General features: G+C 36.6%; 1 protein-coding gene across 1 annotated transcript; it reads left to right on the forward strand.

Annotated features, from left to right (window-relative positions):
- Positions 1 to 9,302: 9,302 nt before the first annotated feature.
- On the forward strand, positions 9,303 to 14,340 carry fas (Fas cell surface death receptor). Its single transcript, XM_081393745.1, has 8 exons — positions 9,303 to 9,816; positions 10,202 to 10,313; positions 10,633 to 10,761; positions 11,076 to 11,190; positions 11,644 to 11,723; positions 11,939 to 12,048; positions 12,173 to 12,188; positions 13,624 to 14,340. The coding sequence occupies exons 1-8, from the start codon at positions 9,778 to 9,780 to the stop codon at positions 13,920 to 13,922; spliced, it is 900 nt and encodes a 299-aa protein (XP_081249871.1). The 5' UTR covers positions 9,303 to 9,777; the 3' UTR covers positions 13,923 to 14,340.
- Positions 14,341 to 14,614: the final 274 nt, after the last annotated feature.

The following is a 14,614-nucleotide window of genomic DNA, read 5'->3' on the forward strand; positions in this document are numbered from 1 at the left end:
GCGCAGGGAACCAGTGTTTGCAATAATGTTAACACAACATTTAAAGGATAAATTGGTGTGCATGTCATTGGAGTCAGTGTCCATGTTTAATAAATGCTATATGATGTGTTTTTATTAAAACAGAAGTGTCAGAACTCTCTTAAACGGTCGTCTGAGATCAATTCACAAAGGTAAATTGGTTTTAAGACCTTAAGCTGTAATTGTTTGTTTTTTAAGCACTTTTAGTGAAACACAATATACAAGTACTATGTTTGCAAGTGTTTATTTATTTTTATTTATCAGTATTTTTAGTACATGCTCATTTCCCGTATTTTACATTTACATCTAATGCTCACTTAGTTCATTTTTTTTTAAAACACTAATCATTTAACAACACTTAAATTTAATCTTCAGCAAATCACAAAATGAATGTCTATTTACTTCATACTGTACATTATGATGTGGTCATGCCTAAATTCACTTGCATTTTAAAATGTTTTTTTTTTTTTTTTTTTTTTGCTGTTATTTTCAATTATTTACAAAATGGTTCACTACAGTTCAAAAGTTTGGAGTCGGTAAGAATCTTTGTTTTTGAAAAGTCTCTTATGCCCGCCAAGGCTGCATTTATTTGATCAAAAATACAGTAAAACTGTATTTAAAATGTAATTTCTTCCTGTGATGCAAAGCTGTTTTTTTAGCATCATTACTCCAGTCTTCAGTGTCACATGATCCTTCAGAAATCTTTGGTGCTTAAGAAGCATTTTCTTATTATATTCGTATTATTTTCAGTTAAAAACAATATTGTTGCTTAATATTTTTGTGGAAACTGTGATACATTTTAAAATGAGTCTTTTTAATGAATAGAAAGTTGAAAAAAAATAACGGCATTGATTTGAAAAATATATTTTTTGTAACAATATAAATGTCTACTGTGAATTTAATGCATCCTTGCTGAATAAGATCCCAAACTTTTGAACAGTGTAAATTATAGAATACACGTAGTATTGGCTGTTTATTAGTTAATATGAATATTAATATCAACATATCCCTATTTTTTTCTCTTTTTCTTTGAGCACATGTTTTTTTCATTTTCTAGGTTCACATTTTTTAAAGTCTCTCCTTAAGTAGAAGTTTTGTTTTTTTGTCCTTGGTGGATGCTCATTCCCTCTGTAATCTTGCTCTTAACCCTGTAAGGCCCACTGTTGTAATATTACAACATACATTTTAGCAGATGTTATTTTTTTTTCTCTAAGACCTCATTTACACATCTAATAGGTCCTATTGTTCAGCCTTGCATTGCTATTGGATGGAATATTTTGTGAATAGGCCTGTTCACGTAGCCATGAACTCACACAACCTACGAAATTGTCTTAACACCTCGTCTTGTTTTACTGGACTGAATAAATCAACATTCAAGTAAGTAAAATGCCCAAAATATGTTTTATTTGATTAATAATATGTCTAGATCATGCAGATATTAAGGTACTGTTGGTGTTAATGTTAGATTTTGAGCTTGTAATGTCAGTTTTGTTATTTTTACAACATTGGTGAAAGGGGTAGCAAAATTTGCCTGTGCACCTTTGCACATTACATGGATGAGTTTTACTTCTCACCTGTTCCATGTGAAATAAATATTAATAGAAATACGTTTTTGATCATTCACAAGTTTTAAATGTCATCTTTGTTACAATTTTGATTTTGAATCAAATGATTTTTAACCAAATATATGCTTGCTGCGTGAGGGACAGGTGATAATGTTCTGTAATGTGGGGGCTGATACACTAGCCAGACAGTATTGTATGAATTCTGTGGAATGTGTGAATTCTTTAAAATGTGTATGATTGGAATATGGAAAATAACCAGTGTTTTTTTCCATTTCAGAATGCCACCAGCCAGGAAAGTCCATATTATCTACAAAGTGTATGATGTCATTGATGCCATCCAAAATGGGTACAGTGATTTTGAAATGGATTCTGATACAAGTGATGAAGAGGAATGCGGAGATGCCTGTGAACCGGAAAAATAAATAACCCAGTGATCACCCATCTGATGATCAAAATCAAGTCATTCAAGAACTCAGACCATGTCCCATGACAGGTATCGCTGGCTGAAAAAGGATTTTATCAGTCTTTTATCATGTTATGATACCAAAAATCGATAGTAGCCAAAAGTACACAATACTCAATACTAAAAGTCGATACCACGGTTAAAAAAAAAAATCATTTTGGAAAATGGGGGAATTCTCCCCTTAGGTTAGCTACTCTTATGGGGTTACTTAGTTATCTTGCCGAAATGTTTGCTCACTCAATGTATTTGTGTTTTTATGAGGTAATTTGTTGGAATAGTCAGTAAATAAGAATGAATAAACACATTAGAAGCAGTAGCATAATTAATGGAATAAAGATACTAGTTAAACAATGCAGTATATTTTTTTCAGGTCTAACAGTAGAATTCAGTAAAAATACCACAGAAATTGAATAATCAAAGATAACATAACTCTGCCATAGTCATAACTAAGTTAAATATAGATAAAAACTTATCATTAATAATATAGACAGCCAATAGTAGCCTAGATAGCTGCTGTCACTAAGACCTAATGGACGGAGACAATATGCTGTTCACAGTTACATAACCAACGCGAATATTTGCCAAGACAGGCATTTTGACATAACTGTATTTAAACGTTTATGTGTAAAAAGCGGCTAAATCGACTGTGTGTGTTAGATTTGGTAGCACGTACTGACTGAAGACCTTCTCTCAGAGAGCGTGCGAGTACTTTATAGTTTAAAATCGCTTGAATTTATAAATTGTCATGATATAAAACGATGTGCGCTAAAGTGCAGTTCGCTTGAAAAACAAAATCGGTGTGGATATAATCGATGAGAAGCCATTTGTGCATTTTGAGAGAGAAAAGATGCTGATGCTTTGTGATTATCATAATTGAGCATGGCTATGAACAGAGCTAAATCACGTAAATGCCAAAGTTTTCATTCAGTTCATCAGGACTTGTAAATACAATCTGAACATATTTTTATAATAAATAATTTTCATAAAAATATTACTTGTCCAATTATTAACATTGTGTGATTATTAGTGTGTATATAGGCTATGGTTATGGAGCTACATAAGCAGTACACCCTGCAAATGAACCCTGAAATCTGAAATTCTGCTACCAAGCATTTCCCTAAAAACTTACTAAAATGTAAAATATATAAAAACCCATTTATTTCTGCATTGCCTCCTACAACATTTTAAAGGTGAAACACAAAATTTTAGTTTTTTTTTTCTATATTTGGGTCTTTGAGGGTTGAACTTTCTATATTGTGAATGGAGAATGTGGTTCTCTACTATAATGCAGTATTATACATTTTTGAAATTGGGGTCTTCTGTCGGTTTCCAGGTTGATGAGGATATTTTTAGCTTGACATAAATGATGCAAATCCCTGTGATGGGTTTAGGCACAGCATTTTAGTGCTCTGAAGCAGATGTTGGTTCAGGCAGCTATTTAGGGCTTAGTGCTTGATATAAGCAGTGAAAATTGACTCTTATAATTACGATTATAAACGAATCTTGATAGTTACTGTGGGAATCAGTAATCTGACTAGTCTATCCTGTATATAATTGTCCAGCCGTAATGCTGTCTCTGCATATCTGTAGCTTTCTGCAGTCATTAGATTAGAGCGTGTAGACATGGAGGGAAATATAAATCTCATAACAAAGAGAAAAGGACATAGATATATAATCCACCCCTCTCCTCGTCGCTCTGTCTTCCTTCTTCCTTTTAATTCTCCTCTTGGTCGGTTTTATTCCCCTTTGTCCGTTCGCTTGATGCTGTCGTTTATCTTTTTCTGATTTTGATAAAAACATCAAACTAGACCTACAGCCGCTAATGATGGAGACGGGAACTGTTCCACTACACCGTAATTGGTTGGCCATTGGGGAGTCATAGAAATGAGCCCTGAATGACCAATGAGGTTTCTTTCATTAGGAAGATGTTCAGTCACCAAGAACGGCTACGCCTCCAGTGTACATCTTAGAACTTGCCGCTGATGCAATGCCACGACAATATGGCAACCGCTGTACCCTGCTATGCATATTTTTAGGAGATTTTAAGAGCTGCTATATACAGTAATATGAATTGATTCGAGTTTGGAAATCCTCTTCGCTTTGACTCAAGCTTCATCTGATTGCAGCATTAGCATGTTCGTGTCTTTTTTTTTCTTTTTTTTTTTTGGTTTGGAAAGTAGTCGCTCAATCTTGCAAGTCAACCCTTCATCTACACTGTGGGACAGTATGAAACTAATCTAGCGAAAACTTGCTGTTAGAGCACAGCTGTGCTATGTTTGGATTAGGCCCAGAATAAAACCGAAAGTGGGGATTAACTGGCCTGGGTGGCAAGTTCTGTATTTTATTTAAGAGATAAACAGCTCTAAAGAGAAGTAGTTGTGCTGTACTATATTTTATTTTATTTTATTTTATTTTATTTTATTTTTAGAAAATATAACTGTGGTCATAGATGAAATCAGAAAGTGTAGGCTTGTTTAAGAATTAACCTAATGACCTCAATTTAGACCTTAAAGGAATATTCTGGGTTTAATCAAATTTAGCCCAATCAACAGCATTTGTGGCGTACTGTTATTACAAAAATAAGTCCTGCAAAAGTCGAGGTTACAGTGAGGCACTTTAGATGGAAGAGTGAAGAGGCCAGTGTTTAGAGGATTCAAAAGCAGAAATGTGATGCTTATTTTATAGAAGCTCTTCATTTGATTGTTAAAACTTGTGTATTTTTTAGCTGACCACGTGACACTTAAAATGGCATTTTTACAGCCATTTTAGGTGTCAAATTGTCAGGGCAACAAAATTGTACAATTGGATTCAACTACCCAGAAAAGGCTAAATAAGCCATTTTTTATTATTATTTCAAAGTCAGCATGAATGAAAATTCACCCTGTCTTTTAAATGCATCTTAATGATCTTATTGTGAACAATTTATATAAGTTTTTTTATTTATTTTTAATTGAGCTTGTAATTTTTAATCAATGTCTTCCAGTGAAAACATCAGACTTCTCTCTCCTGATATGCACCAGACTTCTCCTATCATTTAGTCCACTTAAACCCCACCCCTCCACAATTGACTGCAAGCTTACATTCATTTTTGAGTGCAACATCAATATCTCAGAATTTCAACAATTGATGGGTAGAACAAAGTCACTGCCCCACTTTCTTTACTTTTTACACATTTGCATGTACACTCACCTAAAGGATTATTAGGAACACCTGTTCAATTTCTCATTAATGCAATTATCTAATCAACCAATCACATGGCAGTTGCTTCAATGCATTTAGGGGTGTGATCCTGGTCAAGACAATCTCCTGAACTCCAAACTGAATGTCAGAATGGGAAAGAAAGGTGATTTAAGCCATTTTGAGCGTGGCATGGTTGTTGGTGCCAGACAGGCCGGTCTGAGTATTTCACAATCTGCTCAGTTACTGGGATTTTCACGCACAACCATTTCTAGGGTTTACAAAGAATGGTGTGAAAAGGGAAAAACATCCAGTATGCGGCAGTCCTGTGGCCGAAAATGCCTTGTTGATGCTAGAGGTCAGAGGAGAATGGGCCGACTGATTCAAGCTGATAGAAGAGCAACTTTGACTGAAATAACCACTCGTTACAACCGAGGTATGCAGCAAAGCATTTGTGAAGCCACAACACTCACAACCTTGAAGCGGATGGGCTACAACAGCAGAAGACCCCACCGGGTACCACTCATCTCCACTACAAATAGGAAAAAGAGGCTACAATTTGCACAAGCTCACCAAAATTGGACAGTTGAAGACTGGAAAAATGTTGCCTGGTCTGATGAGTCTCGATTTCTGTTGAGACATTCAGATGGTAGAGTCAGAATTTGGCGTAAACAGAATGAGAACATGGATCCATCATGCCTTGTTACCACTGTGCAGGCTGGTGGTGGTGGTGTAATGGTGTGGGGGATGTTTTCTTGGCACACTTTAGGCCCCTTAGTGCCAATTGGGCATCGTTTAAATGCCACGGCCTACCTGAGCATTGTTTCTGACCATGTCCATCCCTTTATGACCACCATGTACCCATCCTCTGATGGCTACTTCCAGCAGGATAATGCACCATGTCACAAAGCTCGAATCATTTCAAATTGGTTTCTTGAACATGACAATGAGTTCACTGTACTAAAATGGCCCCCACAGTCACCAGATCTCAACCCAATAGAGCATCTTTGGGATGTGGTGGAACGGGAGCTTCGTGCCCTGGATGTGCATCCCACAAATCTCCATCAACTGCAAGATGCTATCCTATCAATATGGGCCAACATTTCTAAAGAATGCTTTCAGCACCTTGTTGAATCAATGCCACGTAGAATTAAGGCGGTTCTGAAGGCGAAAGGGGGTCAAACACAGTATTAGTATGGTGTTCCTAATAATCCTTTAGGTGAGTGTATACGTACAATACAGAAGAAAAATTTTCGCTACTTCTGTTTCATCATGACTTGTTGTTTACATCTTGTGGCTATACTGTTGAAACAGTATAACATTTTTAACCTTTACGGATTGGCCTCATTCACTTGAATTTTTAACCTAGATATTTTTTTTTTTTTTTATGAAAGTAGGGACAAGTAATCAACATTACTCGACAAGTGCGTTTGATTGAGCTTAACTCTGTTGAGCCAGGAATAATCCTTTAAGGTCTGTCAAGCTCAAACATTATGATTGTTTGTGGACAGCACACTAGCTCCAGTGTCAATAAATAAACACTGCCTCTTCAGGTTTCTAAGATTATATCAAATAGCTATCTATAAACAATATAAATGTAGACACTAAACTAATATTCCTTTAAGTTTCTGAAGGAAAATCTTTACTTGGAGAAGAGCTGTGGCAGGTTCTGAGGGACAAGAATTTGCAATGTATAGATGTTTGTATTCAGAGTGTGTTCGCTCTTTCATTTTAAAGAGCGCTTGATTAGACAGAATCCGAAAGGGAAAGGATTAGAGGATTATGGCGTGTTTTCCCTAGAGACGATCGGCCACGCTAGACCAGGCTAACATCCGTCACCGCCAAATTAATATGGGGCTCAGATAACAGGCACCAACACTTCTCCTATCAGCACAGAGGAGTGTGTCCTCTCCATGAACCCAGCTTACTGTCACACATCTCATACGAGCACAAAGGCGATCATAAAGAGGTCTGAAATGGCTTCGAGTCGACCCTAGATTATGAAAACCGCAGAAACTATCTCAGTCTTTGTTGATGTGACACATTAACACGTCATGATATAAACACACACACGCACTAATACCCAACGACACACACAAGGATAAAGATAACACCAACGCTGCACTAGACTTGAATACGTGCACATGCAGTCATTCCCATGAAGCTTTGTTATATGGTTTTAAAACAACAAAAAACATCTGTTGGTGCTGTTAGCTAAAGAGAATTTATGAAGACAAACAAGCATAGGAACAGGAATTTATTGGGTTATTATGGCTGCTTAGTATTAAAGGACTTTCATAAAAGAGGAAATGGGTTGTCTTTAAGCAAGCACAAATTGAGATTTCTAATGTAAAAACTTGTTTGGTCTTCTATAACTTGTAATACTTGTCATGCAGGAAAAGGTTTCATCCGACATGTTCTCCACTCCAACAGCTGAGGTGACGCTTATACTGTAGTAAGTTTTGCGGTTTCTGTGTCACCAGTGTCACTTTTGAGTAACAGGTTGATACATCAATGAATGTGTCAGATTTATGGCAGACAGAGGTGCTAGTTGGTATTGTGAAAGAGGAAAGTGTTGACATAATAGTTGCTGCTTCTTCATATCAAAATATTTCTCTCCTGCACTCTTAAAAATAAAGTTTCCTAAAGGTGTTTTTTTGCAGTGATGACAGTGAACTACCATTTTGGGTTCACCATAGAACCTTACAGTGAACACTTCTTAAAATAACAATTTTTTTCTTAGTGTAAAGAACATTTAATAATCTATTTTTCCACTATAAAGAACCTTTTGTGCAATGGAAAGGTTCCATTGAAGTTCTTTATGGGACCATAGTCTAGATGGCAAATCATAATTTAAATTGACTAATTTTCATATTTATACTGTGTGAGCCGCATGGATATTTGTCAGAATGAGAAGTACTGTGTGTATATTGTCCTCTGGTGCCATCTGCCAGTAACAAAGCAGAAGTAAAACATCCCATAATTCACAGCAGGGGCTCAACCAATAAGAAAATAGCAAAAACTAGGTCGCACAGCTGAGAGTCTGTCTATGAATGAATGCGCATGGCCAGTGTTGTTTAAGAATACGAACACATAATGTCTCAGAGTTAGACTTCCTGGCTGCTGAGAAACTGTTGTTCAGGTATGAAAGGGTTGATCTGAAATGGCCATCTCGCCTTCCTCCCCCCACCTGCCCCAGATAAGTGTCACCTTCCTCTGTGTCTCAGAAAAAAAAAGATGATGCAACATTGTGGTAACACCCAAAGAAAGAAGAGCGCTCACTCACGTGCGGTTTCTGCACATAACAACTGCAGGTCATGCATATAAAGGTTGGGTAGTATCAGGTACCCCAAATTTTTCCTGTCACGGTTAGGTTTAAATGCAGGTGGATGAATTTAGGGAAAGTAATGACATCTCAAATGATACTTTAGGTTTGAATACGAGACATTATTCACTAAGGCCTGGTTTCATAGACTTGGATTAGGCCTTAGTTAAATTAGGACATTTAAGTAGCTTTTATAAACTTGCCTTAGAAAAAAAAAAAACACTACAGTTTTGCAACTTGAGACAAAACAATGGCACGGACATATTTTAAGATATTTCAGTGCAAGTTGCTTTCGGTTAGTCCCAGGCTAAAATTCATGTTTGAGCTTTGTTCTACTCTCAGGGGAAAACTGCTGTGGTCTAGCCTGCAGATGTGTGATGCCAGTGCATTTTAGATTTAAGTCAAATTAAACCTGCAAGTCATTCATTGCACATAATAGTGAAGTGAAGACCGAGTTCTGTAAAGTCCCCTCTAGGGTTAACTTTCACTACAGGCACTTACCAAAAACTCCTGACATGTCCAGGATTTACATAGTGCCATAAAGTAGAAGTGAAAATTAATTGTGAGTAAATTGCATTTAATTGAACACAAATGTTTGAGTATTTAATCAATTGTTGTAAAGTAGGCTACATGACTGTTCCAATGCAGCTGGTACAAAGCCTCACATCTTAAAGGTAGGCTAAATGATGACAGAATTTGTATTTTTAAGCGAACTATTCCTTTAACTGTTTTTTTTTTTTTTTTTTTTTTTTTTGGTCTACAAATATCTGCAGTAGCCTAATAACGACCTGGAATTTGAATGCAGCTCAATAACGGATGTTTCTTTATGACACATTTTCTAAGAAAAACACAAGTGAATCGGTTCTTTCGCACAGTTTGTTTCAATGAACCGTTTAAAAAAAACCCTTCTAGTGATTCATTTACGTCACGTCTTATGTATGTATTTTGGAAAAATCCCGCGCTCCTTTAGAGTAGAGTAAGTTAGTTATAGTCTCTCTCGAGCACAGCAGGTTTAAATTGGCCGGTTTTGCTTTAACAGATTGAGAAGACCTGGTTCAAAATAGAGTTAAGTTTCTGCGGTCAAGCAATCTGAGAGTAAGTTACAGGTGGCATGACCGCAGCAGTGTAGCTGCTAGCCCATAGCCTACTGCGCGAGTTGTTCATGTAACGTTAAATAGGTGGAAGGATTTATCTGCAGCTACTTATTGTTTGCCTGTTACTCTTCAGACATGTATGTTTGCAATCTCATCGCATTTCTGTTTTGTGTGGTAAGTCATGCCTTTTAAACCTTATTCAATTTATACTGTAACTTTTACGTTAGCTGAAAAAATATCTTAGCCAACGCCCAACAACATCGACTATTTACTAAGGGAATACGAAAATGTATGAACTTGGTTTGTCCTATATTTGTTGATTGTATTCTAATCAGTTAAAAATAGCCAATTTAATGCCATTTTAATCGAAAATATTATAAATTGTATACTAACTTAAACGTGTTGTAAAGTTTCACTTTCGATTTGTATACTGAAGCTATTTGAGGTCGTCACTGGTTTATAATGGTTAACAAAAGATCTTTTTAAAATAATGTTTCAATACGAAAACATAACTTTCATTTCTTATTTTATCTGTGAAATGTATTTTTTCGTGTGTCAGATGTTCGCTGTCGGCTTGACAGAAGGCATGATCATGCGCAAGAGACGCGACACGCGATGCGAGCACGGGAACTACACGATTAAGGGGAAACCCTGCTGCCTCTGTCCACCTGGTAAGATCTAAACGTTATATTTTGGTTAGCGAGGTAGACTTTGTGTCTTATTCCACATCAAAGGTGTAGCGGTAGGGTCTGGAAAGTTTTTTTTTTTTTTTTTTTTTAACATTTTTGTTTCCACAGACTGTGGAGTGATATGAGAGACCTGAAAGTAAAATAAAAAGTTTAGCAGCCAGTAGATATTTTACTCTCATCGACCAATCAGAATCAAGTATTTCAGAGAACCATGTAATTATCTTTATTTAAAAGGAATAAAGACAATAGGATGTTCTCATGGGTATATGCACACAAATGTATGTATTTGTGTGTGTTACAGGTAGCAAGCTCATACGTGAGTGCACTGACACACCTGCCACAGATTGTGATCTGTGTGAGTCTAACACCTATTTGGACCACCCGAACAATGAGCACAATTGCCAGCCTTGTAAAGAATGCGATGCCGAAGGTAGGTGTTAAAATCTTATCCTTGTTAGTTTAGTCAGGTTAATGGTTATTTTGTGCAAATGTTTGTGATTGCTTATTGATGATGCACTGAGGAAAAGCCCATTCAGAGTGGCCATTTTTCTATACTGTATAACAAACATGCAAATCTAACAAATGAACAGTAGACAGTCAATCACAAACCACAAGAAAATATTACTCAAAGTTTTTCTAATGCCAGAGGTGGGACTGTTGTCAAAGGGTAGTAATGGTGCATCTTGAAGCTCAAATTGAAGGACAGGCAAAAAGTCTAAGTTGTGCTTTGTTTCCCTGCTTTAGCAAACATGGAGGTGAAAGAGAGATGTTCACTGTCCTCCAACACTGTCTGCAGGTGTAAGAAGGATCATTACTGTGACCAGGGTGAACACTGCAGGACGTGTAAGCCTTGTGACACGTATGTAGTCAGCCAAAGTCTTTTAATTTTTTTTGTTTGTAACTTTTTTTCCCCCTCATGATCTCAGCATTAAAAAAAAAACTTAAATAGACAAGACAGAAAAATAAACAAATTAAATCCTGGCAATATTGTCCTTAATATTTGAATAATAAATATTAGTTTGTTTTTAGTTTCTGTGTAAAATGAATCATACTTAAAGAGGGAGTCGGTGAGGGCTTCACATTTCTGATACGCAGGGTGTTTCTGCTCAGATGCCTGAAGGATATGCCCAATATAAATTTAATTTATAAAGGTTTGCTAAGCAAGAGCAAAAGTTAGAGGGAACATTGAAGACCCAGTTCCTTCAAAATCAGAATTTTTGTTTTAACGTTCAGCATTTCATAAGCTTTATATTTAGAAAATTTGTTTTCAGCTCAGTATTCAGTCTTTGTTGTGTTCATGTTTATCCAACAGGTGTCTTGAAGTCGAAAAAAAATGTACAGAAACCAGCAACACAGTGTGCAAAGATGCCAAAGACACAACAACGTCAAAAGGCATGTATATCCACAAGCTACACACATCCACAGGCATAGCCAAGGGATAATTTGTTAAAATGCTTCTGTTCCAAGTGTTCTTCTCTATACACACACACACAGTATAAGATGTGACTGGAAATGTGCTTTAAAGCTTATGCAGTATAAACACAAAGTACAGTACATGGGGTGGTAAACTGGTAATGGAGAAATATCTATGGTTGCTTCTGTTCCAGGGGCCATTGCAGCTGCTGTTTTGGTTCCGTTACTCATAATAATTGCAATCTGCCTGGTTCTCTTATGGAAACAAAAAAAGGACAAAAAGAGCATAGACACAGGGCCTGAGGTAAGTTATCTTTTTTTAAGTGTTCATGGCACCCTTGTGGTGTTACTGTGGAACTGCGTATTAATTTGTGTGTGTATTTCAAAACATTTGTGTCTGATTGTTTGTCTTTCTTTTTTTCATATAGGCAGAACAGCTGAAAGGCAAGTGTGCTGGAGTTTAAGTTTTAGAACATTTTTAACTATTTAATTGTTGTTTATTCAATGTTTATCTTTGAAAATGACAAAATCACACATCAATTTAGCATTTAAACTATACTTTCCCAAATTATGGTAACAGGATTGCAATTAAAGGTGTCATGGCATGAGAAATCAAATTTGCTCTTTGTACCATTAAAACATCCTGCAAGTTTCAAACACCGCACTCTTTTTAAACTAAGCATTTATTTGACCAAGCTGTGGGATCTGTGACATCATATCATACGGGCAAATACATTTTGCATATGACTGCCTCTAGAGCAAGATATTGACGAATCATCGATATCATCACACCACAAACCACACCCACTGCCATTCGGGCGCTTAACGGCTGACTGCTTTCTACTCCAGACACGAGTATTGCATCAATTATAATCGTCCATTATAATCACTGCACTGTATACACTAAATACTGTATACAGATGCCTGTTCAATCTCTGACATACTCCACGTGCCTGAGTCTGCTGACAACAGGTCAAATGAAAGCGTAAACAATACGTCCTGTTTAAACAGCTTGTTTGCGTCTCTGTACAGATGTCAGAAGGACATGCGTGGGGTCCCGGATCACATCGGAGGATTTTGTTTGTTTACTCACTTATCTTACTCACGTGTAATAACGAGTGATACTTTTTCCTATGCAATTACATAAGCCAATCATAACAGTATGTGTGTGCACGCAAAAACACTTCATTAACATTATAAGTGAACCTGAAAGAACATATTAAATAATAAAAGAATCTCATGTCATGACCCCTTTAAATGAAGAAAAAGCAGAATTTAATATTTGGTTTAGCCATGTGAGGTTAATGTCTTTTTTTTTCTTCTTTTTTTTTCTTAAGATTAAGCACCTATGTTGGCTTTTCTTTTGTGTGTGTGTGGAAAAAAAAACAGTAAAAAACAGTATTTTGTACTCTGTACCTGGAAAGTGCATGGAGGGCAAAAAAAAGAAAGACATTTAAATCAGTGGTTCCAAAACTGGGGGGCTCGAAATTATAAAAACGGAGGTCCAGTCCAGCAAAGCTAAGGGTGCAGTCAGCAGATTCTTATGCAAAAGAAACTTCTTCAGGGTGATACAAGACTTCATTGCTAAATGATCCTGCTTGTGCAGCGACTTGCCACATAAGTTATTAATTGAACACAAAATATTAATTTGACATTTTATTACCTCAAGATGACACAATACCTGCTATATTGTGCAATTGAAGAATCATAACTGAGTATTGCAGGAAGCCGTAGAAAGTTATAAATGAATGATGCGTGTTCTGCTCTTGAAAATATTTTTCTCCACAAAAGGGGGGCCTGGCAGAAAAAGTTTAGGAACCACTGGTTTAAAAAATAGCTGTGTAAGAAACCTAAATCAATGGTGTCTTTTTCTGTGTAGAACTGGACCTGAACCCTTACCTGGTAGATATTGCTGATCATCTGGGCTGGAAAGTGATGAAACGTGTTGCCCTGCACAGTGGCATGCCTAAAGCTTCTGTTGACAATCACGAGTGTAACCACCCTAATAATGCGAAAGAACAGACCTATGAACTTCTTCTGGATTGGTCCCAGACACAAGGTTTATATAAAGCCTACCCAGCTCTCATCAAAACTCTTCATGCCATAAAGGAAAGAAGAACGGCAGATGAGATCAAGAAAATCGTTGAGAAAGGACAGGCTAAAGCTCAGCCAGACTGAACAAGAGATGTGCACTTGTAGGATTGAAAATAATCTAAGATATTTGAGGCCTGTTGGCCAAGAATTGAATTGTCACACCTTTAGTACAACAGGGGAAGTTGTAATTATCTGATTGGTGAGCTTGAATGTCTCACATTTGGGTTTTAGTCACATGGTCAGGGAAAGGATAAAAGAAGATTGTTACTGTTGCTCTGTCGCTTTAATGCTCTGGCTTTTTTGATTCTCGGGCCCTTCTTGGCTTTGGGCCTTTCTCTCCCCTCTTTTCTAAAGCCTTCTCTCGCTCTCTCTCTGATAATGTTTTACTTTGGTACAATTAATGGTTTAAGTTATTATCATCTCATACATCTATTTTGTAACTATTTATGTGTAACCGTCCATAACCATATATTGTCATTAAACCCTTTCAATTACAAATAAAGTGCTAACTAGTTTTGATTTGCTATTGGCTTTTGAAGTGCTACCTATTGCAATACAATATCGTCACTCTATATAGCAACGCTCTCCCACATATTTAGCTATTGTAACTGCACTTATTTCCGTCATTGGTATAAGTAGCAGTGAGTGGTAATAGACAAGAAATGTACAGTTTTCTACCATCTTGCTGACAACGTTTCTTTAGTCATTCGGCAGTCTTGCAGCCTGAACCCCTGTAGGAAATCCACCCTTACAGATGGTTTTGAACCAATAATCGG

The sequence above is a fragment of the Scardinius erythrophthalmus genome (genome assembly GCF_964197995.2).
Source record: "Scardinius erythrophthalmus genome assembly, chromosome: 19".
Lineage (NCBI taxonomy): Eukaryota > Metazoa > Chordata > Actinopteri > Cypriniformes > Leuciscidae > Scardinius > Scardinius erythrophthalmus.